Source organism: Peromyscus eremicus, chromosome 13 (assembly GCF_949786415.1).
Source record: "Peromyscus eremicus chromosome 13, PerEre_H2_v1, whole genome shotgun sequence".
In the NCBI taxonomy this organism is placed as follows: Eukaryota; Metazoa; Chordata; class Mammalia; order Rodentia; family Cricetidae; genus Peromyscus; species Peromyscus eremicus.
In genome coordinates, this window is record NC_081429.1 from 28,282,313 (window position 1) to 28,308,592 (window position 26,280).

Here is a 26,280-nt window from a genome sequence, read left to right on the forward strand (position 1 = left end):
AGTGGGTCACCTTGTTTTACCTATGCTAGGAATATATACATCTATCAACTCAATTTTTGCAGTCCTTTTGAAATACCTTAAGTATTGATTCAGTGAGTGCCAATGTATTTTACTAAGAGAATGGATGGCCATGAGTATGTTAATAATGACATTTATAGTAGTGAATATTACAGAACACTTTCTGAGCTAACCATAATAATAGGCAAAGATCCTACTTCAAGTTTCCTTAGTTCTTTTGAGTGCGTTGCTCAAACTTAGCAGTCATCTAGCATCTCTTTTCCACTATAGAAAAGAAAGAGAAGAAAATGCTTCAGTGTTTGGTGGTGTGGCAGAGAAGGAAACAACCCCACTCCCTCAAATCTCCCATCTTTGAGTCCTGGTGGTTTTGGTAATTGTTCTATAGAGGGCAGCTTCCTGCCAGTAAGACTAGTACTCCAAAAGTTCAAAGTGGAAGAGAAGCATGGCATCTCTTATTGGCTTATTTCATCTATGATGCAGTAAGAAGAATAATTCTCTTGACTGATGCTTATTGCTTTACTTTGAGAGTTAAATTAATAAATGAAAATATCTAAATTTGGACAGGTTGTACTGCTTAGTATAGAGTTCACCTTAAGTTATGATATATTTTGACTCAAAACATAGTGCCTGGACCCTAACAGTTAGACCTGTGTTATCTTTGGACTCTATATCCTCAAATATAGCCAACTCTGTGTCATAAAGGGGTTAGGGATATAGCTCAATGATAGAGCACTTGCTAATATCACCTAAGACTCTGGGTTCAATCTCTAGTACCACAGGGTGTATGTGGGGGGTGTTGAAACAAACTACATCTGTACTGAACATGAGGACTTTCCTTGTCGTTATTACCTAAGAAAATATATTATAAAATTATTTATGTAGTACTTGCATATTATTAGCTAATAGAGGTAAAGGTAACTTAAAAGTATATGTGAGAATAAGTTAAATGTACATGGTTCACCCCTTTTTATAAGAGACTTGAGAGCCCATGGATTTTGGCATCTTGATATAATTTGGATATATTGGTACCATTCCTCCATGGATACTGAGAGATTATATGCTGATTGCAAATCTAGGCATGGTAGAAGGCATCATCATGGCTCTCCAAGATGATCATATCCTGTGAATTCTAGGAACGTGTGACTAGATTACATTGTCTTACTCTGTTTTTGTTACTAACGATACAGTGAGTGGTAGATTATAGAAACTAAGAGTTTATTCAGCGCACTGTTTTGAAGGCTGGGAGTGTCCAAGGGTAAGGGGTTGTATCTGATGAGGGCCTTGATGATGATGACCTTATAGAGTCCTGGGGTGGCACAGAGCATCACATGGGAAGAGTTTTATATAAGAGATAAACTGAAATTGATTCTAATAGGAGACCTACTCTCAAAACAAACCATTAGCTTATTAATGGAGGAATAGTTTAATTCATTCAAAGGAGGACCCTTTCTCAAACATCTTATAGTCCTGCTTGGTCTGTACCACCTCTTAATCCCTCACAATTTCAACATGAGTCTTGGTAGGAACATTTATTTAAACTGTTTCAGTAACTTTTCCTGTACATAAAATACCATGACAAAAACAACTTAAGGGAAAGGGGGGGTTATTTTGGCTCATAGTTCAGGGGAATAGTCTGTTATAACAGGGAAGTCTTGACTGTAGGAGCTTGAGGCAGCTGGTCACATTTCATCTGCAGTCAGGAAGCAGAGAGTGATAAATGTTTGTGTTCAGCTTGATTTCTCCTTTTTAAGTCTAGGACCCCAACTCATGGAATAATGCTACCCAGTGGATCTTCTCACCTCAACCTAATCTAAATAATATGCCAGTGGCATGCCTAGAGGCTAACCTAATCTAGATAATCATTCACAAAAGGTTGGGTGCAGACACATGTGTTTGCAGATGCAGTTAAGCTTGTTATTAAAATGAGAATTTGCTTAAATTTTGAAATAGTGAGTGAGTGCCTCCTGGGCTATCTGGGTAGACCCAATATATTAAAGTTTTTTTTGTTTTTTGTTTTTTTTTTTTTTACTGTGTGTGTGTGTGTGTGTGTGTGTGTGTGTGTGTGTGTGTGTGTTTCCATTCTAAGGTGGGACTTAGGTTTCTGGTTCAAAATTTTTCTTTTGACCTTGAATTACATGAAATACTTTAGTAACTTTTATTGAAAGTCCCCTTGTTGCTTAAGCTACCTAGTCAGATATGTTCTTTCATTCTGAAGTTTTGTTTTTGTTTTTGTTTTTTTTTTTTTTGACAGGGGTTCTCTTTGTAGCCCTCCGGGCCTGGAACTCACTCAAGAGACCAGGCTGGCCTGGAACTCAAAGAGATCCTCCTGCCTCTCCCTCTGGAGTGCTGGGATTAAAGGTGTGCTCTCATTCTCATCTGGCTCATTCTGGAGTCTTAATGAAAGCAAATATCTGCTTTTGTTAGGATATGTGGTATGTGTTTGTTTGTTTTTGCATGTAATATCAGTTCTTGCAACTTCAAGATAGGTAGTATTCTTGCAGGTGTGGGCTCAGTTAGGGTTGAGAGTGGGGAAGAAGTTGGGTTTAGAAAAGATTAAATAGTTGCTGGAGAGATGGCTCAAGAGCACTGGTTGTTCTTCCAGAGGACCCAGGTTCAATTCCCAGCACCCACATGGCAGTTCACAACTGTCTGTAACTCCAGTTCTATGGGTTCTGGGACCCTCACACAGACATACATGTAGGCTAAACACCAATGCACCTAAAACATTTTTAAAAATGTTTTTAAAAAAAGAAAGAAAAGATTAAATAAGAATCATAAGTGGCCAAAGCAGAATTGAACTATAGATCTAACCCAAAGATATTTCTTTTTTATAGTACATGGGCACTATATAAAATATTCATTGGGTATGTCTGTGGTACAGATATTAGGCCAAGTTACAAGAGAGACACCTCCACCCCCAAATAGCTTTTCTAAGCTTGGAGTTCAGAGAAGGATGGAGGCATAAACAGGCAGTGATAATTCCACACAGTTAATCCTTTAGGTGAAAGAATAAAATGGGCCGTGAGAACACAAGAGGACTTAGGGAAGATCCTTAGACTGCACAAGGTAAGACTAGAGAAGGGTGAGGATAAACTAAGCATAAAATAAAAGATTGTGCCAAACAGCGAAGAAAATATTTTGGTGCACTTGAGAATCTAAAAAAACAAATTTAGCTGGCCAGGAAGATAAAAATATAAGAATAAAACCAAGTGTAGTGGCACATGCCTTTAATCCCAGCACTTCAGAGGCAGAGGCAGACAAATCTCTGCAAGTTTGAGGCCAGCCTGGTCTACAGAGCTAGTTCCAGGACAGCCAAGACTACACAGAGAAACCCTGTCTCAAAAAACCAAAAACAAACAAACAAACAAGAATAAACAAGAAAAAGCCCGGAGAGGGAAGTAAAGTAAGCTGTGTGTATAGCATGTTAAGGAGTGGACTTTACAGAAAGAGAAGGAAAACGTAATAAAAAAGATTGGAGAACTAACACTTAGAGACAGGGTTTGCAGTGAACTAGACATGACCAGTAGCCAGGGGAGTAGTAATTAGCTTAGGGGAGAAGTAGACTATTTTTTACTAGATAATAGAGTCATTTGGGCCGATTTTAGTGACTGAGGCATGGGATGAGTGAGACCAAAAGTGACTCTCAAGTTTCTGAGGGTAGATGGGAGTGCCGTTCTCACCATTTCATAGAGCATTTGTGACAAAAAGGGAGTGGATTGTTGTGATAGGAAAAAAAAATGACAAGTATTACTTTGGACATGATAAATTTGAAATTTCTGGAAAAGACTCCAATGGATGCCTAGTAGACCACTTTACCAGTTTCCAAAGAGCCTTTGGGTTTCTGGAAAAGAATGTTTGTAGGCATCTGTTGTTAATCAGCCTTGCCTTTCAAATACCTAGGAGAAATCAATTAAAGGAGGAAAAGTTTATATTGACTCACATTTTCAAAGGTTTTAGTTCATGGTTGGCCAGCTCTTCTACTTTGGGGCCAAGGTGAAGGAGAACATCATGTCTGGATGTATACGGTAGAGCAGAGGTGCTCATCTTACGACATCCAGGAAGGAGAAAGAGAGATGAGGAGTAAGGGAGGAAAGAATGCAGATCCAGGAACAAGATAGAACCCTTCTCTGGCGTTCTCCTAATGACCTGCTTCCTGCATCTAGACCGTAGCTGGTTTCTACTTCTAGTGATGCCCACAAATTATCAGTCCATCATTGAATTGATCCAACATCCTCAAGATCAAGTCACACAGATTAATCTATTAAAACCAAAGGTAAAATTTTAGAACTTTACTACCAAGCACTGGAGGTACTACTGACTGCTCAAGCGTTTTCATCTTTCATCTATCTCATTACCATGAAGCCTGTACCTTGCAAGTCCTCCAAACTCCAAAGGACTGACTTTGCCTAAGCATAGGGGAAAACAAGGTTCCTAGTCATAATGAGAGGAGACTAGGGAAAAAGCCAAAGGCACTCAGTATAGAGTAACCTGAGGACATTCAGGGAGGGGTCTTGGTCTTCTCAGTTTCTCCAGTATCCATAGTAGTCAAAGGTTTGGAAGTTATCTGCCCTGCAGGATACATCCACACTAATACAGTGCAATTAAAGAAAACCCAGTAAAAAACAAAACAAAACAAAACAAAAACAAAAACGCGGGGGGGGGGGGGATTAAAATAGCAATAAAAACATCCCAAAATGTAAGTCCTGTTACTTCCCAAATCTGTATCAGCAGGCAACCAGGCCTTTAGCAAATGAGCCTTCAAGGAACATTTTAGATTCAAACCATGTCTTAGTTTTGTTTCCTATTGCAGGGATGAAATACTCTAACAGAAACAACTTGGGGATGAAAGCGTTTATTTTAGCTGACAGTCCATCATAGCAGAGAAATCAAAGTGGCAAACTTGAAGCAACTGATCACTCTGTAGGCAAGAACAGAGAGTGGATGTGTATGTACTTACTTCAGCTCACTTTCCACTTTATCACTCTTTAATTCTCTCTACTCTTTTTGTTTTTCGAAACAGGGTTTCTCTGTGTAGCCCTGGTTGTCCTGGAACTGGCTCTGTAGACCAGGCTGGCCTTGAACTCAGAGGTTGGCCTATCTCTGCCTCCTGAGTGCTGGGCATGCTCCTCTCTCCATCCCCCAACAATCTCTCCACTCTTAAGACAACACAAGCCTGTAGGGTGTTTTCTTAAATAGTGATTGATGGGGGATGCCCAGACCATTGTGGGTGGTTCCATCCCTGGGCTGGTGGTTCTGGGTTCTATAAGAAAGCAGACTGAACAAGCCACAGGGAAGCAAGAATAAGTAGCACCCTTCCACGGCCTCTGCATCAGCTCCTGCCTGCAGGTTCCTGTCCTGCTTGAGTTCCTGTCCTGACTTCCTGTGACACCTAGGGACACTTGCCACTCACAGTGGACAGGTCTTCTCACCTCTGTTAAGACAATCCTCCCACCTCCACCACATCAGCTTGCTCTAAACAACCTTTCATTGAGATTCACTTCCCGGGTGATTTGAGTTTGGGTCAAACTTACAATTAAAACTAACCATCACAAACCATGGCAGCGTCTAATAGGTTTTGATATTTTAGTTGATCTGAGACTTTGCTTGTTAAACAGTAAAGTTGTGGGTTTTTTTTTTTTTTCTATGCTATTCTGTGAACTTTTCGGAGCAAACAAACCTATTTAAAAGGTAAAATTGGAACTTGCTGTATCTTTTTAATTTGTAGGTGCCTATAGAATTGTATTAGCATTTATAAAAGCTAAAAAAGTTGGATAGTAAACATTTAGTGAACACTTAGTATATACAAACCACAATTTTTTATGTGTTTAATTTATTAATAACAGGACAGAACTTTCTTAATGGAATTTTTAAGTTGAGAAAAACATCTTTTAACACAATTGGCTATTAAAATGTCAAGAGATTTCAAAACTAGCCCAGTAGTGGTGGTTCATACTTTTAGTCCCAGCACTCAGGAGGCAGAGACAGGCCAACTTCTGAGTTTGAGGCCAGCCTTGTCTACAGAGCAAGTTCCAGAACAGCCAGGGCTACACAGAGAAACCCTGTCTCGAATCCCCCTCCACCAAAAGATAGAGTCATTCTGTGTAACCCAGGCTAGCCTAAAATCCTCCTGCCTCAGTAACCTTAATACCAATAATACATATATAAATGTAAACAATTGTAAATGTAGGTACAGTATAACATAAAGAAAAGAAAAGAAAAGAAAAGAAAAGAAAACAACAAAAAAGCTAAATATAAGGGGATGCAGGACTGAATACAGGTACTAGACATGAATTATGGAAGCTGACTGTTTTTCTGATTCTGTCAAGGACTTTGGTTTTGGTGGTAGATAAGTGTATAAAATACATTTGCTGCTGAAAGTGTAAAATTTAATGGGTTCAAATGCCAATTCTAACTGTCTAAGTTCATTAACTTGTGTAGAGTATAGGTTTAGTTAATTTTAGTATGTAATCTTTTTATTTGCAAAGGTTTTTTAAGTAAAATTTTAAAAAGTATTTTTAAAAGGTTCTTATAGATGTCAGAATAGTTTAAGTTTTCAAAAAATGGGATAAATCTGATGGACTGATACCAGAAGTGTACTTATTTCTAATGATTGTCTCAAGTCTTACTGAAGGTAATTAACTTTGTTCCCATAGTTATCAATTGGAGATCTGTTTTGTTTTTTTTTTTTGTTTGTTTTTGTTTTTTGTTTTTTGTTTTTTAAGACAGAGTTTTTCTGTGAAAACAGCCCTGGCTGTCCTGGAACTCATTCTGTAGACCAGGCTGGCCTCGAACTCACAGAGATCTGCCTGCCTCTGCCTCCCGAGTGCTGGGATTAAAGGTTAAAGGTGTGCAACACCACCACTTAGCAATATTTTTTATACAATATAGTCTGATCTCAGTTTCCCCTTCCAAATTCTCTTCACTTTCCCACCCTTCCAACTCCATGCCTTCTTTTTCTCTCTCTTAAGAAAACAGACAGGCCAAAAAACAAGCAAACAAGAATAAAGCAAAATGAATAAACAACAATAAAAACAAAGAGGACAAGAAGCGCACACACACACACATAAAACATAAAGTTGCAAGATCAGAAATCATAATATACTAGCAAATGACCAGTAAGGCAATAAACACCCATATGAAACAAAGGATCTTCAAAATTATCTTTGAGTTCATTTTGTTGTCCATCTATTACTAAGCATGGAACCTACCCTTAAAGTGTGGTTTGTTTGTATATGCACAGTAATTTTTCCTTTTCAAGCAGTTGTCGATTGGAGATGGCTTTTGATTAGGAATGGTCACTGATGTCTCCTCCTCCTTTTCAGCACTGAGACCCTGTCTGGATTAGACCTGTGCAGGCCCCTCATATGCTGCTACATTCTCTGAGTTCATATGTGCATCCGTTCTGTTGTGTCTGGAAGATAACTGTTTTCCTTGGTATCATCCCCTCTGGCTCTTACATTCTTTTTGCCTCCTCTTCCGCATAGTTCTCTGAGCCCTGAAGGGAGGAGTTTGATGAAGACATCCCAGTTAGGACTGTGTGTCAAGGTCTCTCGCTCTCTGCATGTTGTCCAGTTGTGAGTCTTTGTATTAGTTTCCATCTACTGTAGGAGAAAGCTTTCTGGTGACTGAGTGAGACACTGATCTGTGGGTATAGCAGAATGTCATTAACAGTCATCTTATCACTTTGTTCCCTTAGCAGAACAATAGTAAAATTTTTAGATCTTGAAGCTTTACATTAATTTGAAAGGTTGTTGTTGTTGTTTTTGTTTGTTTGTTTTCAAGACGGGATTTCTCTGTGTAGTTTTGGTGCCTGTCCTAGAATTGGCTCTGTAGACCAGGCTAACCTTGAATTCACAGAGATCCACCTGCCTCTGTCTCCTGAGTGCTAGGGTTAAAGGCGTGTGCCACCACCACCTGGCAATTTGAAAGGTTTTAAAAATTATATCCCACAGCAGAAAATAAATTATGAATTATTTACAATTCTTTGCATATTGTATATTAGGTCAGGTCCTTCTCAGGGCAGTCTGTTAAAGGCTTCATTAAAGAAGCTGTGAACTGGGCCTGGTGGCACTGGCCTGCATCCCAGTGCATGGTAAGTGGAGGCAGGAAGATCAGAAAAGAAACCAGGAAGCTCCAAGGGCTTAGCTTGTAAAGGCTTGTTTCTTCAAGGTTGGTTGTTTGTGTTTCTGAAGTGTGTGTGGTGAGGGGAGGGGTTTGTTCCCAGAGTGAGCCCTGCAAACTCAGTTTTCCGTAGATCACATTTTCGGTCTTTAAAGAGACTCTTGGAAAATTAATTAAGTTCTTTGTTTGCTTTTAGGAGACAGTGTACATACCCCATAGCAGTCTGCCACTTCCTCCTCTCCCTGTTTTCTGTTTTATGGTCCTGCCTGTCCTTTGTGCCTTGTACTGAAGGAGGTTTTAAAATGAAACCAGAGAAAAATCATTGACTATTTATAATCCATTGAATTGCTTGACTGGTAGAGATTGCTTGTTTTATATCTTTTAAAAGTAAGTTTATAAATTAATTTCTATAAGTTTTGTTTTAATACTGCAGACTGAACCCATTGTCTTACCCATGTTAGGCACATACTCTACCTAATCTCTAGCCTTCTGAAGGCTTTCTTAAAGATTTAGAACGTTGTTATAAACTGGAACTGTCTGGGCAAAATGCCAAACTACAACTTAATCCTCTAGCTGGTTACAACATGTGATGTCACAATTGGTTAGCTTGCTAAAATTGGAAAGACTGTACATTTAAATCCTTTTTAAAAGTTCTGAAGTGTTAAGTCTGAGAGTTTTTAGTCTCTATTACTAATAATAAAGGGACAAGTTCCTGGTGAGAGGTGGGAGGCTGTTTTCAGAGTGGATTTGTGTTGACCAAATAATGAAGCCGGCTGCCGATAAAGCTACCCTATTTATAAAGTTGTACAAAGAGCTAATACTTCATAACTTATCTATGAACATTGTGAATATGAAATGTACACAAGGCTTCCCTAGAGGGTCTGTGAATAGTAGGAGAACATGTAGTTTAGATGGCAGAAAACCTGGGTTCCCACTCAGCTACATCTGCTTTAAGAAGACAGCTTTCCTCAGCTCCAGGTTCCTCACATGTAATACAGGGTAGCTGTGTCTGCTCCTCCTAGTAACCGGTTAGGATTGTGTGGGAAATAAAACTGGGGAGATAAAAAGTACTATCATCATGTAAAATGCTGTTTTTAAGTCAACTTAACATACTGTATATCATGATACTCTATTCCGGCTTCTGGCCAAGCCAGATGCATTAAAAAACCTACCTCACGCCGGGCGGTGGTGGCGCACGCCTTTAATCCCAGCACTCGGGAGGCAGAGGCAGGCGGATCTCTGTGAGTTCGAGGCCAGCCTGGGCTACCAAGTGAGTTCCAGGAAAGGCGCAAAGCTACACAGAGAAACCCTGCCTCGAAAAAACAAAAAAAAACAAAAACGAAAACAAAAACCTACCTCAAATTCATTCCAGCTTTACCAAAACACTCTTATAAAGCAGGTTCTGATAAGTGAATTCTTTAAAAGAATTATTTTATTTATTTCTTGAGACAGGGTTTCCATTTTTTGTGTATCCTTGGCTGGTCTGGAACTAAGGAATCCATCTGCTTCTGCTCCCCAGTGCTGGGTTTAAAGACATGTGCCTCCATGCCCAGCTAAGGAAATTCTGATATTCAGAAAGTTGAAAAACTTTGAGTTACAGAATTGATGTAGGAAAACTATTTCTAAAACTTCTGCTATGTTTGAGTCTAGGAGAAATATAAATATTAGGTTGGTTGTTCTGTAAAATTGCTTAGACCTAAGTTACAGTTCATTGATTTCTTTTAAAAGAAAGTTTAAATGAACACGTAAAATGTGATTTGTGGGAGGAAACAAGAGTTTTTGAGACAGGTCTCCTGTAGGCTAGGCTGGCTTTTAACTCGCTGTAGCTGAGAGTGACTTTGAAGTTTTGGTCCTCTGCCTCATCTCCTCGTGTATGCTGCGATTATAGATGTGTGCCACCATGCCTGGTTTCACGTGGGCCGAGATCAAATGCAGGGCCTGGTGCATGCAAGGCACACCATCTTAACAGACTGAGCTACATCCCCAGCCCAATTCAGCATCTTTACTAGAGGTATTTGACTTCATTGCTTCTCTTCCTGTTCTTATGCTGTACTTCCAGCCAGAATTACTTAGGGTTTCAAAAAACCATCTTTCTTTCTTGTATATGGCTTTTCAACACCCTGTAGTCTCTTCTTACAAGAGTATGTATCTCTGCCTCTTGATTTTCTCAGATAAGCTCTTGCTGGTCTTTCTCTAAACCCCAAGACTATTGCTGGAAAATGAGCAGGAAAGTTACCCTGGAATGCCAGGTCAAGGGTCAAGTTCTGTTGCCTGGTTTCTACGAAGCCCTATGGGGTGCTAGGGACAGAACTGATGGGCAGGCCTCCCAAATTTTAAATTAATGGAATTAGCAAGCAATAAAAATATTTGGGTTATATTTTAAGTAAAGGTGAGAAACCAGGAAGTTGAATTTGCTGGAATAAATGTTGGGAGGTAAGCAGTATTTAGAGGCTAGAGATTTGAAAACAAGTGCTTGGCCATTTCAATACCCAGCAACATTTCTTTGTACTGCCACAACTTTATTTCTTACAAGATTTTGAAACAAGATAGATTTTAAACATGTATATAATCTATTTGATCATACTGGCTCCTGGGTCCCTTGCATCTCTCTTTCAACTTTGTGCCCCTCCTCCCCCATGTATATATAACCTGTTGAATCCAGTAAGAGGAGCTGTCCCTGTGTACTTGGGTGTAGGGCCATCCACTGAACCATTGGCAAGCTACTAGAGGCCACATACCTGAAGAAACCGGACTCCCACTCACAGTCAACTGCCAATAGCTCTCAGCTAGGGAAGGGGCATCATAAGTGGATCCCCATCAATGCTGGAATTTGCCTCTCTGGATCTTGTTCAGGCAGCTACAGCTGCTATAGTTCAGGTTATCAATGACCCAGTCATATCCAGAAATCTCTACTTCACAGTAGCCCTTTCCAGCCTCTGACTTAGTCTTTCCAACTCCCCTCTTTCTGATATTCCCTGAACCTTGCAGCGAGGGGGTGATACTAGGATACTAGATACCATACTTGGGACTAAACACTCCATGACCATTCATTCTCTGCACTTTAACTAGTTGTGAGGCTCTATATTAACTGTTGTCTACTGCAGTAAAACAAAACAAAACAAAACAAAAACCTCTCTAATGAGGCAAATTAGATAGTGGTAAGATTGTTTGGTAGTAGCTCAGGTCTCTACCACTAAACTAGAACTCAGTGATTAACTTGTTGTTCTGAATGTATTTAACATCAACTCATCCAGATGCATTTTGTATTATTGGCTTCCTTTTGATATCAATAGGTGTCAATTGTAAAGCTTTCTAAATAGAGTGAAATGGTAGCTATATTGATGTTTAGATCTGTCCAGATACATATATATGTATCATGGCTTTTTGAGAAAGAGAGAGAGAGAGAGAGAGAGAGAGAGAGAGAGAGAGAGAGAGAAAGTGTTATATTTGTAAAGCAACTGGAATTCACATGACTGTGTGAGGGCTTATAGGAAAACAAGATTATATAGAAAATAGATAAATACCTTCATATGACCAAATAGGTCCATTCCTACCTGTTTCTGAGGCTGGGAAGAAAAAAAATAACCCAAAGATTTGCTGGAATATTTATAGCCCAAAACTGGAATAAATAACTCATTTAACAAGCAAATAGCAATAAAAATTAATGAGTTAATTATATCTATAACATTGTGGAGCTATCTCAGATACATAGTATTTGATTTTTAAAAGATACGAAAGACTGCTTTTCTGATTCCCTCTATGTGAAACCCTAGAAAAGATGAATCTTTAATTAGAAGCAACTGATTAGTGGTACCTAGGGCTATGGTTGGAAATTGTCTGAGGTAGAGATGATAAAACAATTGTATGTTGTGATTATAGTGTTGGTTGTGAAATTTTACACATTTGCCAAAACACAATTGAACCTCTCATACAAATGGGTGCATTTGAATGTATGTAAATTATACCTCCATTAATTGGGGGGGGGCATTTTATGTAAAAACTGTGATAGTATCTGAGAGGAAGGATTTCCATAATTTTCATTCTTAAGTAAGTTAATACTCTACATATTCTCTTCCTTTACACCTCTTCCTTCCCTCAGCATTCAGGGCTTCACTTAAACGCTCTTGTGTTCAATGATATTTTGTACCCTCTCCCTTCTATCACTTTTCATATTTCACAGTATTATGCTTCTTACACTTTGGGGCCTTTTTTAAAAAGAGAGACCATCTCCTCTTGTGGTCTAATAATTTATGTTAACATATACCTCTTAAGTTAGTAGTATGGAACTCAAAGCAATCAAAGCATAAAAAAAAAATCTGGTCTTTTGAAAATCTGCATTTATTGTGTATATGTTCATGTGAACCATGAATAATACATAATACACATGTAAAGATCAGAGGACAACTTTCAAGAGTCTGTTCTTTAAAAGGAACAAAAAGAGAAAAAGTCAGATATTTGACTGAAAAGATGGCTCAGTGGTTAAGAGCACTGGCTGCTCTTCCAGAGGTCCTGGGTTTGATTCCCACACCTATGTGGAAACTCACAATGCCTACAACTCCAGTTCCAGGTGTCTGTGGGCACCAGGCACACACATGGTGCACAGGCATATGCAGACAAAACACCCTTATACATGAAATTAGCAATTTAAAAATTTTTCTTTTTAATTGCAAAATGCCTCCTGCCTTGTTGAGGCAATGTCTGTCTTGTTTTTCCTGTGCTGAGTATTCCATGGCAGCGGGCCCACAAGTTTTCAATTTATTTTTCTGTCTTTACCTCCCATTTTACAGTAGGAGTGATGGGATTACAGATGTATACCACGACATCCGGCTGGTGAGTTCCTGGAATGGAAGGAAGTCTGTTCATCAGATTAGGGACAGGGTTTTTCTGTGTAATAGCCCTGGCTGGCCTGGAACTCACTTTGTAGACCAGACTGGCCTTGGACTCAGATCCACCAGCCTCTGCCTCCCTGAGTGCTGGGATTAAAGGTGTTCGCCACCATGCCCATTTTGAGTGGCAAGTTCGTTTGCCCACTAAACCAGTGGTTTTCAACCTTCTTAGTGATGCCATCCTTTAATATAGTTCCTCATGTTGTGGTGACCCCAACCATAAAATTATTTTCATTGCTACTTTATAACTGTAATTTTGCTACTGTCATGAATCGTAATGTAAATATTTTTGGAGATTGAAGTTATCAAAGTGGCTGATACCCACAGGTTGAGAACCATTGCATTAAACCATCTCACCACCAAACCCCCACTCCCCACCCCCTAGTCATCACCAAATATCTTTTAACTCTTGTTTTTGTTATGAATTATGCACAGGGAACCCCAAGGGTATCCCACATGTGCAGGGAAACATGCTGGCATGCTGGGCAGATGCAGCAGCAGGCTGGCCGGTGACCCATGCCATGTAGGCATGGCGGTGGGACAACGGGTGGACATTTACAACCCAGACACTGCATTTGTGTGGAAATGGTTTGTTATAATAGAGAGAGAAAGAAAAGATAGGAACGAGGCAGTAAAGAGAGAGAAAGTGTTGTTTGTATCTTAGATGGTCTTTTAATAAGCCAGAGCCAGATATCAGGGTGAAAGCCGAAAGATGAGAGAAGCAGAGCAGCCAGCCACTAGTTTTTACCTCTACGACATCCTCAGCCTAAGGAGAAAGTTCCTGTTTCTTCACACCTTATATACACTTCCCTGCCCTGCCATAGTACTTCCTGGGATTTAAGGCGTGTGTGCCTCCCAAGCAAAGGCATGAGATCTCAAGTGCTGAGGTTAAAGGTGTGTGCCTCCGCTGGCTGGCCTCTGTGTCTAATCTAGTGGCTGGCTCTGCCCTCTGATCGTCAGGCAAGTTTATTAGAGTACACAATATGTCACCACAGGGAAGAGAGGGAAAAGGGGGAGAGAGAGAGGAGGGGGAGGAAAAGAGAAAAGAATTGAGGGGTGTACACCTTATGGGAGTGGAGAGAAAGAGAGAGAGGAAGGGGAGGGGTTTTTCCTTTACATCAGGATGCAGGGCAGCCCCAAGTGGAGGGAATTTCAAGGGGTGGGTCAGCATATTAACATTCCTCCGTTTTGATTATTATAAAAAGAGATGAATGGAAGCAAGTGGGGGAACAAGGGCGCTGAATTCCTGAGACTGCTTCAAGCTGACAAAGGGTGAAGTGGGGAGGGAAGAGCGTGGCGGAAGATCTCAGGAGTGTTCCTTGAGAGGGCTGAGGAGGCAGGTTACAGCAGCGGTGTTCCAGGAGCTTGGGGGGAAATGGCACACCAAATCAGGAGTATAGAAGCCATGGCATCTGCTATTTCCCTGGAGGTCAGGCAGGAACAATGAATCTGTGAATATGCTCGAAAAATAGGTGGGGTCAGAAATGAACTATGGAGATTGTTAGTTTTCATTAGACCAGATTTCTTGATACAGTTAGCACAACTTTTCCCAGGAGCCTGTAGGTATCTGTAAGACAGCTGAAATGTATTTACATCATGGCAAAAGAGATAAAAATCCATTTAAGGACTCTTAAGAACTCTTTGTAGTCAATGTTCTATTAGTTTATCAAAGCTGCATTTATCAGTATTAAAACTCTGTACCTCTGGAATTATATCTGAAACCAGTCTACTCTGTACCATGAAGTCTGTGAATGAGGCATACCTGTCTGTATTTGGAGGGCATATATATATACATACATACATATACACATACATACATACATATACATATATATATATAAAATCTTGGGATTGGGGCTGTTAAACTGATACCCTAGTCATCAAACATTATCAGATCTGAGAAAGATAAATTTAAGGAGAAGTGAGACAGCTTTCCAGCTACCTAGGCAGCAGTCCTAAGTCTCTTTGTGGTCATTGGGGGGACAGAAGCCCCAAAGGCAGCACTTGTTCAGCTGATAGGCACCAGAAGATCTGACAGATTTTTTTCTGTGGATTAGAAATTTGGGGAGACTGACCCACCTTGACTTTGCGGTATGAGGCAGTTGGTCCTCCATTGTGCCTCTTATTCACAGTCTGGACAGGATCTCAGCTTTTCGCTGCATAGCCAGCCTTGCCATAAGCTTCCAGGTGGAAGTTCTTCTGCAGCCATCCATCTTCTTGGAGATGATACAGGATGCTGCCAGGAGCTGACATGTCTCTTTATCATAAAAAGGCTTTTATATTAAGTGCCACATTCTCAGATCTCTACATGTGTTTGAGGACTGGGGGAACAAAATCTGTTAGATGTATTTATAACTTTGAGAGCATATATATGACTTAAATCTGAATATACAGGTTTCCCAGTTACAGCTTAATGAAGTTAGCGAGGATAGGGGGCTTGATCTTTAGTACTGCCAGATTAGCAGAGACTGGAGGAGCATGGGCCAGTGGACAAGGAGGGAGCTGGGATGGGGTAGGCACAGTTTTCCACAATGAGGTATAAGGCCCAGCAGACTGACCTCCAGCATCTCAGAGGGTCAGTGAGGGCCAACGATAATGGCGCAAGATAGCCAATGCACCATCATAACAAAGGCTGTGGGCTGTAGAATTGAGTGGGCACAGGCTGTCTCCATATGCCATCACATAGGGGCGGGGCTTGAAAGACACATGGTACCAGCAAGTGAAACAAGACAAATCCTCATTTGTGGGAAAATGGCCAGAAGGGAAGGGAGGAATCTTACTGATCCAGTAGGGTGAAGCGTCCCCATCAGTGCTCCAGCCAAAAAAATGGTGGGTGGTACAGGATCCCAGAGCTTGTCAGACTGCTGGTGGGCAAGAGAAGGAAGTGGGATTGCCCGGCGACGTTGGGCGCCAGTGTTATGAATTATGCATGGGGACCCTGAGGGTATCCTGTGTGTGCAGAGAAACATGCTGGCATGCTGGGCAGATGCAGCGGTGGGCTGGTGGGCAATCCATGCCATGTGGGCATGGTGGCAGGGTAGCGGGTGGGTGGACATTCACAACCCAGACACTGCATCCGCGCCAAAATGGTTTATTATAATAGAGAGATGAAGAGAAGATAGGAAAGAGGGAGATAAGAGAGAGAAGGAGAGAGGAGGTTCGAGGGGTACCCACCTCGTGGGAGTGGAGAGAGAGAGAGAGAGAGAGAGAGAGAGAGAGAGAGAGAGAGAGAGAGAGCGCGAGCAGAAGACAGAGAGGAAGGGGGAGGGGTTTTTCCTTTACATCAGGATGTGGGGGGAGATTTTAAGGGGCGGGTCAGAATATCAACAGTTACACCTGACAGTTACTTTAAAATAAAGCATACCTTACAATTTTAACATTTGAAATGAGATGGACAGCAGTAGTGGCTTCTATGTGTCAGTGTCGTGTGCTGATGGAACTGGACTGACAGTGGTATTGTGATATTGAAAAGGATAAGTAGGTGGACAAAAGAGGGGAAAAAAAGAGGTATATAAAAAGTAAAATAATCAGGATTTAGATGATTAATTTGACTAAGGAAGAGGGGACATGAAGGAAAATTATTTATGTTCACTATAAGGACCAAGAACATATTAAGAGGAAATGGGAGAAGACGTCAGGAATGCTAATAGAAGACTTCATAGGTGAGCAGAAGAAAGTGTGTGGTTCTTCAAGGGAGAGGATGTGTGCAGCGAGTCTTGTTGGACTTCCTTTGTACCACCAGCCCCCAAATAATGACAAGGAGACTTATTTTTATGAAAACTTGGCCATAGCTTAGGCTTGTCTCACTAGCTCTTATAACTTAAATTAACCCATTTCTATTAATCTGGGTTCTGCCACGTGTCTCTTAACCTCTCCTCCATTCTGTACATTCAATTCCCTCAATGTCTCATTGGCTAATGCTGTGCGCCAAGATTCAGCCCCTGAGTTCCTCTCTCTGCCAGAAAGTCCTGCCTAACCTCTCCTGCCTAGCTATTGGCTGTTCAGTTTTGTATTAAACCAATCACAGTGACACATCTTCACACAGTGTACAAATATCCCACAACAGATGTAGACTTAGAGGAGTATCTTAGGAGGTAATCAACCACCTAGCTAAAGTCAGACTGCATAAAAGTAGGACATAATTAAGGAACCTGCCAGGGGAAATGGGTGGTCAGTAATTACAGTAACTTTTTATGAACAGATAGAACATTTCACCATTAGCCTACTATCAGATTTAAAATAGTGTTTTCTTTCATATTTTAAACTCTGATATGACTGCCATTCTTTCAGATTTTAATTTAGTTACTAACAGTTCTGTAATACTTAGACTTTGTATTTAGATAATTTTATAAATTTGTTATACTAATATATTTATGCAGTTTAATGTATTTTGTGGGTATTAATAATTTTTGCATAAAATTCAGCCTTAAGTATTGAGTTAGACTTTTCCAAAGTGATAATCAAAAAAGGTAACTTAAAATTTGTGTTGGCTGGGAAGTTGAACACATGTTCTTGTTAATTGCTCTTTCATATGTTTGCTTGTTGGTTTGTTTTGCTTTGTTTTTCCAGACAGCGTTTCTTTGTGTAGCCCTGGCTGTCCTGGAACTAGCTCTGTAGACCAGGCTGTCCTCAGAGTTCCGCCTGCCTCTGCCTCCGCCGAGTGCTAGGATTAAAGTCAGCAACTGCCCTACTCAATTGTATCTTTTTGAAGTTCCCTGTATGTTAACTAATTCTCAAATACTTGCCTTATTGCCTCTGCAGATTTGATAATGGGCTGCATTAAAAGTAAAGAAAACAAAAGTCCAGCCATTAAATATACACCGGAAAACACTCCAGAGCCTGTAAGCACAAGTGCCAATCATTATGGAACAGAACACACCACAGTTGCCCCGACCTCTTCCACAAAGGGAGCACCGGTCAATTTTAACAGTCTTTCCATGACACCATTTGGAGGGTCCTCTGGGGTGACTCCTTTTGGAGGCACGTCTTCCTCGTTCTCCGTGGTGCCAAGTTCATATCCTACAGGTTTAACAGGTGAGATTTCAATGGATAGTTACAGAAGATATAACCTTGGGCTTTACATGGGTCTGGCCACTGCTAGGGAAACTTCCTCTTTAGCAAATTTCCCAAAAAATTGTGTGAGCAAATAAAGTCTGTAACAAAAGGCAGTCTGACTCTGTAGCTGCACTATCCTCAAATTTTCAGGGTTTTTTTTTTGTTGTTTGTTTTTGTTTTTTTGGTGGAGCTGGGGATCAAAAGCAAGGCCTCCAGCATAACATACTAGGCAAGCATGGAGCTGTATCTCCAGCCCTGAAGTCTTAATATATATACATATAATAGGGTTCTGGGAAATTTGATGAGAACTGACTTTGACTATTTACTGAATTATACCATAAATTGTTTCATTAACTCATTATCTAAGTAATTATTGAGCATCTACTATGTGGCAGACACTGAGAATATGGAAATTTAAAACATTCTTCTTTCTGTATCCCAGCAATTTGTTAGCTCTTTAGGACTGTAAAGTGCTGTATTATTTATTTAATAAATGTTAATATATGTTAGTTTATTAACATAGCACACTGTTTTCTATCAGATACTGAGTTTATTGTATTTATTTATTTTGTGTGTGCACTCTTGCATGCCCCATAGTGTACATGTGGAAGTCAGGAGTCAGTTCATTTTCTCCTTCCACCATGTTGGTTCTGGGGATTGAACTGAGGTCATCAGTGTTGGCAGCAAACACCTTTATTAGCTAAGCCATCTCACTGGCCCGGGTGCTGATTTTCAAAAGGAAACTCCTGAAGCTTAGAGTTCAGATAGTTTTCCTCCAGAGTCACAGTTGATAAGCAACAGATTTAGTACCCTAGTCCAGAACTCCATTTATTAAATTGTCATTTCCTTTCAGAAGATGGCAAGAAGTGATAGTTGACAATCTTGCCGTGGAATCAGGTAGTCCTAAAAGTGTCAATTTTAAAAAGAAAGAAAATAAACTCATTTGCTCAACGTCCCACATTAGGATGCTTTTCTCTTAGAATAACAAAGCACAGCTGGCTTAGAAAAGAGTGATCTCCAGGATTCCCTGATGTGAGGGTTCCATGATGTCAGCAAGGCATGGTGTTACTTTCATCTCTCTCCTCTAATCTTTGGAGTGCCCACCTAGCTTTGGGTGAAAACAGGTACCAAGGACAAATGGAATGGCTCCTGTCCTTGTTAATAATCAATGGGGGCAAAAAGAGGGAGTCTCTTCCACAAGCATGGACTGTATGTACATTTGTCTTCCTCAGTCTGTGCACTTCTGGACCAGTAGCAGTAGCCAAAGGACTTTAATACACTAGATCTTTTAGATAGCATTTGGAGAGTGGTAGACATCACAGTTGATTACAGTTGATCACAGTTCTGATCTCAGTCAACAAGTACCATGGTGCTATTGCTGATAGTTAACACAGCCTTGAAATTACTTGGGAAAGGTAGTAATTAAAAATGGCTAGAGTAAATAAATGTTGATACAAAAAGACATTTCTTTAGTTACTTAAAGCAATTTTTTAAAATACTGTATTTTTATGCGTTGTGAATTTCATGCATGCGTACAACGTATTTTGATCCCTTTCACTTTCCACAATCCTGCCCCTAAGTCTTCCCAGATCCACCTCCAATACTTAAAGCTATTTACTTATTTGAAATATTCCATTCATGGGTGTTCATTTAGTAGCTAAAAAATGGGGTCGGGGGACCAGAATGTCTTGTACAAGACATAGAGAGGTGAGCAACATAAACAAAGTTTCTGAACCTGGTGAGGTTTATATTATAATGTTTGAATAATAATTAGTGAATAAACAGCTAAACAGTGATCATTAGTATTTAAGTATTGTGCAGGCAAAAACAAGATGATTGGTGAAGGACCCACTTGAACTGATACTTGATAGATATGACCTATGAGGAAGAAGGAGCAAAATAACAAAATTAGCAAACACAAAGTTCAAAAGTATAAATGTACTTGGAACTTTTGAAGTTGGACAGGACACTGTAATTACTTAGGACCATAGACTATATAGAAGGGGTTGTTTGAGTGTTATTCAAAGCTAGAAAGAAGCTTTGAGATTTAAGGAAAGGATTTTGCTTGTTGGGTTTCCTCTTTAAAAATACTCTAGGGACTGTAGAGATGGCTCGGCAGTTTCGAGCACTGGATGCCCTTCCAGAGGACCCGAGTTTGGTTCCAAGCATCCATATCAGGCAGCTCAAAACTACCTGTAACTCCAGCTCAACACCCTCAGCCTCCTCAGGCATCTGTACATATATGGCTTACACTCATATACGCATACACTTAAATAAAAATAAATCTTGAAAAGTAATTAAAACTCACTCTAGTAGCTGTGTGAATGGATGATAGTGAAGCAGAGTAGAAGCAGGTTAGGAAGGTAGTTTCTGATGCCAGCATTCCTAGTGAGAGGTGGCCAGAGTAGAAGTGGGAAGTAGGTAAACCATCTATTTTAGAGCTAGAACTAACAGTCCCGACTCCATTGCACTCCCCTTTCCTCAGAGAAAAATGACTTGGGCAAATACAAATTAAAGGAGAAAAATCAAGAGCTTCATTTGTTTAGTATAAATTTTGAATCCTTACTAGACGTTGAAGTAGAGATGTCAAATAAGCAAGTTGATTGATGACTAAAGCTTAGAGGAGAAACCAGCTGAGTGAGCTGGTGCTATGTATGAATGTGTTTTTATACCTTTGCTTTTCTCCTACTTTGTATTTATATGCAGTAAGTTTTATTTTCCATGTCATTTCTATGCATTTTTCATGCCACAGTATTTGTATTTATCACTCATTTGTAGTTACACTACCTGCTTTTTCCCTCTCCCATTTAAAAAAAAGACTGATGGATGTAAACTAATAACGAATGCAGCAAATCAATTGAACTATACAAGAGTTTATACATAATTGAGTTAAGACTATATTGGTCAGCTAGATGTAGTGACACACATCTTTAGTCCCAGCACTCAGGAGGCAGAGGCAGGCGGATCTCTATGAGTTGGATGCCAGCCTGGTCCACAGAGTGAGCCTTGTCTCAAAAAGAATATGTTCGTCAGAGGTCAGGTCTAAAAGTATAGCTCAGGGCTGATCTTGCATGTAGGAGGCTAAGGATTTGATCCTCTCACACCCTTCTCAGAAAAAAGTTGGTAAAAAGATATAAATTTTCAGTAGGAATAAGTTCAGGAATTTCATTATACAACCTTGTGACTGCTTAGTAACAACAAATTGTATTGAAAATCGATAAAAGTAGGTTTTAAGTTTCTTGCCTAAAAAAGATGAATAAATAATATAACCTGATTGAACCATTCCATGATTTATTCATGTTTCAAAACATTTTATTATACTTGATAAATATATACATCTTTAAAAAGTGATATAATTCATTTTTAAAACTATAATACCTACTATTAAGTATTCTAAACACTGCAATGTCATTTTTATTGTATATATGCTCTGTTCTGATTGCACATACTAGATTAGATATTAAATATGTTTATCTTTTAACTATATTCACACATTGCTAGATCTGACTTTTTTAATTTATACTATATAATTCATATTAACCATGCCCTTAACTTTTAAGACAAATATGACATTTTCATTTGTAAATATAAAGTGAACCTTAAGAAAACCGTAATAATTGCTGTTAATGGTTGTAGATGGAAATGTCTTCATGTTTGAGGTAAGGAATTGAAGGCAGGTACCAGTAGTCTGTGTGCTTTTCCCTCCCAAAGAATTGATCTGCAATGTGGCTGCTTTTTCAAGCTACACATACTGTTTCAGAAGTGAAATTATAGTTATTTCAGAGTTTATAGAATTTTAGAATTTATACAGTACAGTATGTGGTTTTACAGGAAGCCTTTGGAGAACATTTTATCAAAACCCAGCTTCTAAAAAAATAATTACTAAATACTAGAGCAAGGAGGAAACTGAGCCTAAGCTTTTACTAGCAGTAATTGTTTATTTCTTTCATGCATTCAGGTTTATTATTTACCTTGGTCTTTTTTTCCTGTGCCAGGTGGTGTCACTATATTTGTGGCCTTATATGATTATGAAGCTAGAACTACAGAAGACCTTTCCTTTAAGAAGGGTGAAAGATTTCAAATAATTAACAATACGTAAGTTTTGTATATTTTTTTGTAAGAGGGAACCTGGTCTCTGCATTGGACCACTGATGGAGTTGATGATGTGGAGATGAGAGTGGTGGGGTACGGGTCTTTGTCTTTGGGTTAGATGATGATGCCTTTGGCTTCTTGAGACACATTGGATAATATGTTGCTACAAGCAGAAGTTACTACTTTTGCAAATTGTGCTTATGGAGTTAGTCTGTAAACAGAGATTTTAGAAGAAAGAGTTCTTTCTAGGTGTGGTGGCACTAACCTATAATCACAGCACTAGAGAGGCTAAGACAAAAAGATCTTGAGTTTGAGGCTAGCCTAGGCTGCATAGTGAGTTCCAAATCAACATGGGCTGCGTACTTAACCAAGTTCCTGTATCCAAAATGATGCCCCTTATAAAAAGATCTTTAGGAAGTAAAATCTATATTTATATAAATACCAGATGACTTTAAAACCTTATTTGTTGGGGGAGTGGCTAGGATATGGAAACCTTGTACTCTGAAACTTACCAAATTGTGTTTTTCTTATGTTTACTCTTAGACTTTGTCATTTAGTGGTCTGCCATAGAAAATTTGATGCTTGTTATGCAGCAGATTTCATAATTTCATTAACAAGCATAACAAATACTTTGTAACTTCTCAAAGCACATACTTATGGTCTTCTTTGCTTCTAGTCATGTTTCCCTCTATCATTGTTTTGCCATCTGTTACCACTTACTGTTCCAGAACATAAACTGTGATTGTGTGTCTCTGCCTTAAGATCCTTCAGTAGCTAATGATGCTATGAAGACTTAAAGCTACCCAGCCATACTGAAGTACTTGCAATGTTTTGAGTACAATAGTTTCTCACCCTCTTCATGCCTTTACACATACTATTTCTTTTTCTAGAATGACTTTTGGTCTATTTCTTTCTTTTTTTGTGGAGTGGAAGGGTTGCTTATTTGAGATGGGGATAGAATCCTGAGCCTCAAGCATGCGAGCCTATGCTCTGTCACTAAGCTATACTTGATCCCTTGTTTCTTTCCTCTTTCGAGTTCGCCTTCCTCATCCTTTAAAAGATATTTCCTATGTCCTTTTCAGTGGTTCCTCTCCTTGTCTTCTTCTTCTCCTGCCTGGCTCAGTTCCCACACCCTACTCTATGAAGTGTTTCTCGTAGGTATTTGCATGGTGCTCTACAAACCTCAGTCATGGCTGTCATCACATTGTAAATTACAGTTTCTAATTTGACTTGTCAGTCTTTTAGACCAGTGGTTCTCAGTTTGAGGTAGAATCACACAGAAGGTAGTTAGCAGTGTCTAGAGATATTTTTGGTTGTCACAGTCAGGATGAGAGTGTGGCTGTTGTCACCTGCATAACAAGCCACAGATATTGGTAAAGTCCTGCTATGTACATGACAAAGATTCATCAACTCCAAAGTGTCAGAGTGTTAGTACCATTAAAGTTGTCAACCCTGCTCCAGAGTCAGTTCCAAGCTTAAGGACTGCTGTTTGCCTTACACTTAGTAACACGCAGTGAATGACTCAGTTAATGCAAAGTTTTAGTCTAAGAAAAGATTACCACAGGTTCTAGGCCAGCCAGGGCTACATAGTAAGACTTTCTAATGAATATGAGAAAAGATTTAATATATTCTAGGACACCACTAATCACTGTATCTATTTTCAAATAGTTAAATTATCAAAAACTTTCTTAATTCTTTTTTTAGAGAATAAATTCACTTTAAACATGTATAAAATTTTCAGTTTGTACAATAACATGTAATCTTTAGTAGTGAATCACATATATAACTTCTTTTTAGAGATACTTTCATAGGAATTTTGGAAAAGCCAAGGTTAATACATTCTAAACAATATACAGTTCTCATGTTATTATAGTATTAGTCTTGCTGATATTTGGATATCAGTTTTTGAATAACATGCTTGTTTTATTTGAATCAGGGTCTTGCTATATGGCCCAGTCTGACTTTGAACTTACTGTTCTGCCCCTCATCTCCTGGGTGCTAGATCATAGGCTTTTGCCACCACCACTAGAAATTCAACTTTTTTAAAGGAATAGTTTTGTGAGAGAAACACACACACACACACACACACACAGACACACACACACACTGTGGGCATGTACGTGTACCATGGTACACGTGTGTAGGTCAGAGGACAGCTTTTGGAAATAGATTCTCTGTCTCCCTAACCCCCCTAGGACTGGGGATCACTCAGGTTGTTAGACTTGGAAGCAAGTGCCTTTACCCAGTAAACCATTTCACCAGCTCTAGAAAATTAACTTTGGATTGTTATTATTCATTGTTAAGTTTTTGGCTATAAGCATACTAAGGCCATTTATTTTATTCCTTAGGTGACTTTTTAAAAGTTACAATTTTATATGCTATTAAGAAGAAAGCATTTGGTAACAACAACAAAAAAATTAACTGACATAGGCTAAAATATGGGTGAACGTTAATAATATTATTCTAAGAAGGCCGTCACAAAAGACTTCATAATGGTCCCATCTCGCACAAAAAGCATGTCCATAGAGATTAGTTAGAGAGAATGTGAGGAGATGGGAGTGACGGATGAGTAGGCGTGGGCTTTCTATCTTTCTACCTTTATTTTCTTTCTTTGTCAGTATGTGTATGATGTGTGTGGGGGTGCACACATGGAACCCAGAGGACAGCTTGGAGTAGTTGGTTCTCACCTTCCTCCTTTCCACTGGCTCTGGGGACTGAACTTAGGTCAATAGCTTGTGTGGCAAGTGCCTTCACCCGCTGAGCTGTCTTACCAGTCCAGGGTTTTTATGGTGGTGAAATGTTCTAAAATGAATTATTTTGATGACTGTACAACTCTGAATATATTAAAACCCTTAAATGTTGTCCTTTAAATGTGAGATGTGTATGGCATACAAATAAAATCTCAAACTTCTAAAATTTTATTTAAAATTTAGTAAATTTCTTTATTCAGCATAGTTCGTCAGGTTTAGTTGAAAGAATTAACATGAAAAAGGTAAGTAGAATTCAAGTGTGCAGTATTTAGGGGTTTTCTGTTATTCCTGTTGGTTTAGAACAGATAGGTGCAGTTGTGCTTTTATGTGGTCTTAATTCATTTAACCAGCTTTTAAAAATACCCTTCTTTTGAATTCAGCTCTTTGTTTGATTAATCCATAAAAAATCGAGATTAAAAATGAAAGTGGTTCCTGTTCTTTGCTTGAGATAAGAATTACACCTGGGGTAAGCATCTGCATTATAGTGATTGTTGGGTTTTTTTTGTGTTGCAGGGAAGGAGACTGGTGGGAAGCAAGATCAATTGCTACCGGAAAGAATGGTTATATCCCTAGCAATTATGTAGCACCTGCAGATTCCATTCAGGCAGAAGAGTATGGTGCAACTTCATATTTTATTAATTTGACTTTTAAAATGTTTTGATGCACATTCTACTTAACCACAACTTTACACACAGTTATATACCAGTCCTAATACAGCTAATGTATCATATTAATAAATGCTGTTTGAGAATTAATAATTAATGTGTCTGTTCAGAGACACACAGTAAGTAAATCTGCATTAGTCATTGTACATTGTATTTAGTCTCTTTCCTTTATTTTTCTGTTTATTTTTAAAATTCCTTTTTTACATACTCTAGATTATCTCTTCATCTCCTTGCACAGTGTATACATTTGTGATACTTGTTTGTTTTTGCTGATACAAATTGTCACAACAGTGCTCTTTTTCTACTATGACTTTTTTTTTTTTTTTTTTTGGTTTTTCAAGACAGGGTTTCTCTGTGTAGCTTTGTGCCTTTCCTGGATCTCGCTTGGTAGCCCGGGCTGGCCTCGAACTCACATAGATCTGCCTGCCTCTGCCTCCTGAGTGCTGGAATTAAAGGTGTGCGTTTTTTTTGTTGTTGTTGTTTGTTTTTGTTTTTTTTTTGTTTTTCAGAACAGGTTTCTCTGTGTAGCTCTGGCTGTCCTGGAACTTGCTCTGTAAACCAGGCTGGCCTTGACCTCACAGAGATCCTCCTGCCTCTGCCTCTGCCTGGGATTAAAGGAATGTGTCACCACTACCAGCCTGTCACACTCCATTTTTATTGATACATGTATGTAATTTTTCTGATCCTCATACC

At 39.3% G+C, this 26,280-nt stretch overlaps 1 protein-coding gene across 3 annotated transcripts in view; it reads left to right on the plus strand.

The window, feature by feature from the left end:
- The window catches only part of Yes1 (YES proto-oncogene 1, Src family tyrosine kinase), a 68,257-nt gene that overhangs the window by 14,241 nt on the left and 27,736 nt on the right, over window positions 1–26,280 (plus strand). For all 3 annotated transcript variants that reach the window (XM_059277918.1, XM_059277916.1, XM_059277917.1), the window contains exons 2-4: window positions 17,787–18,059; window positions 22,076–22,175; window positions 25,436–25,534. In XM_059277918.1, the coding sequence (XP_059133901.1) occupies window positions 17,795–18,059; window positions 22,076–22,175; window positions 25,436–25,534 (464 nt within the window). In that variant the 5' untranslated portion in view covers window positions 17,787–17,794. The remainder of the gene's footprint in view (window positions 1–17,786; window positions 18,060–22,075; window positions 22,176–25,435; window positions 25,535–26,280) is intronic.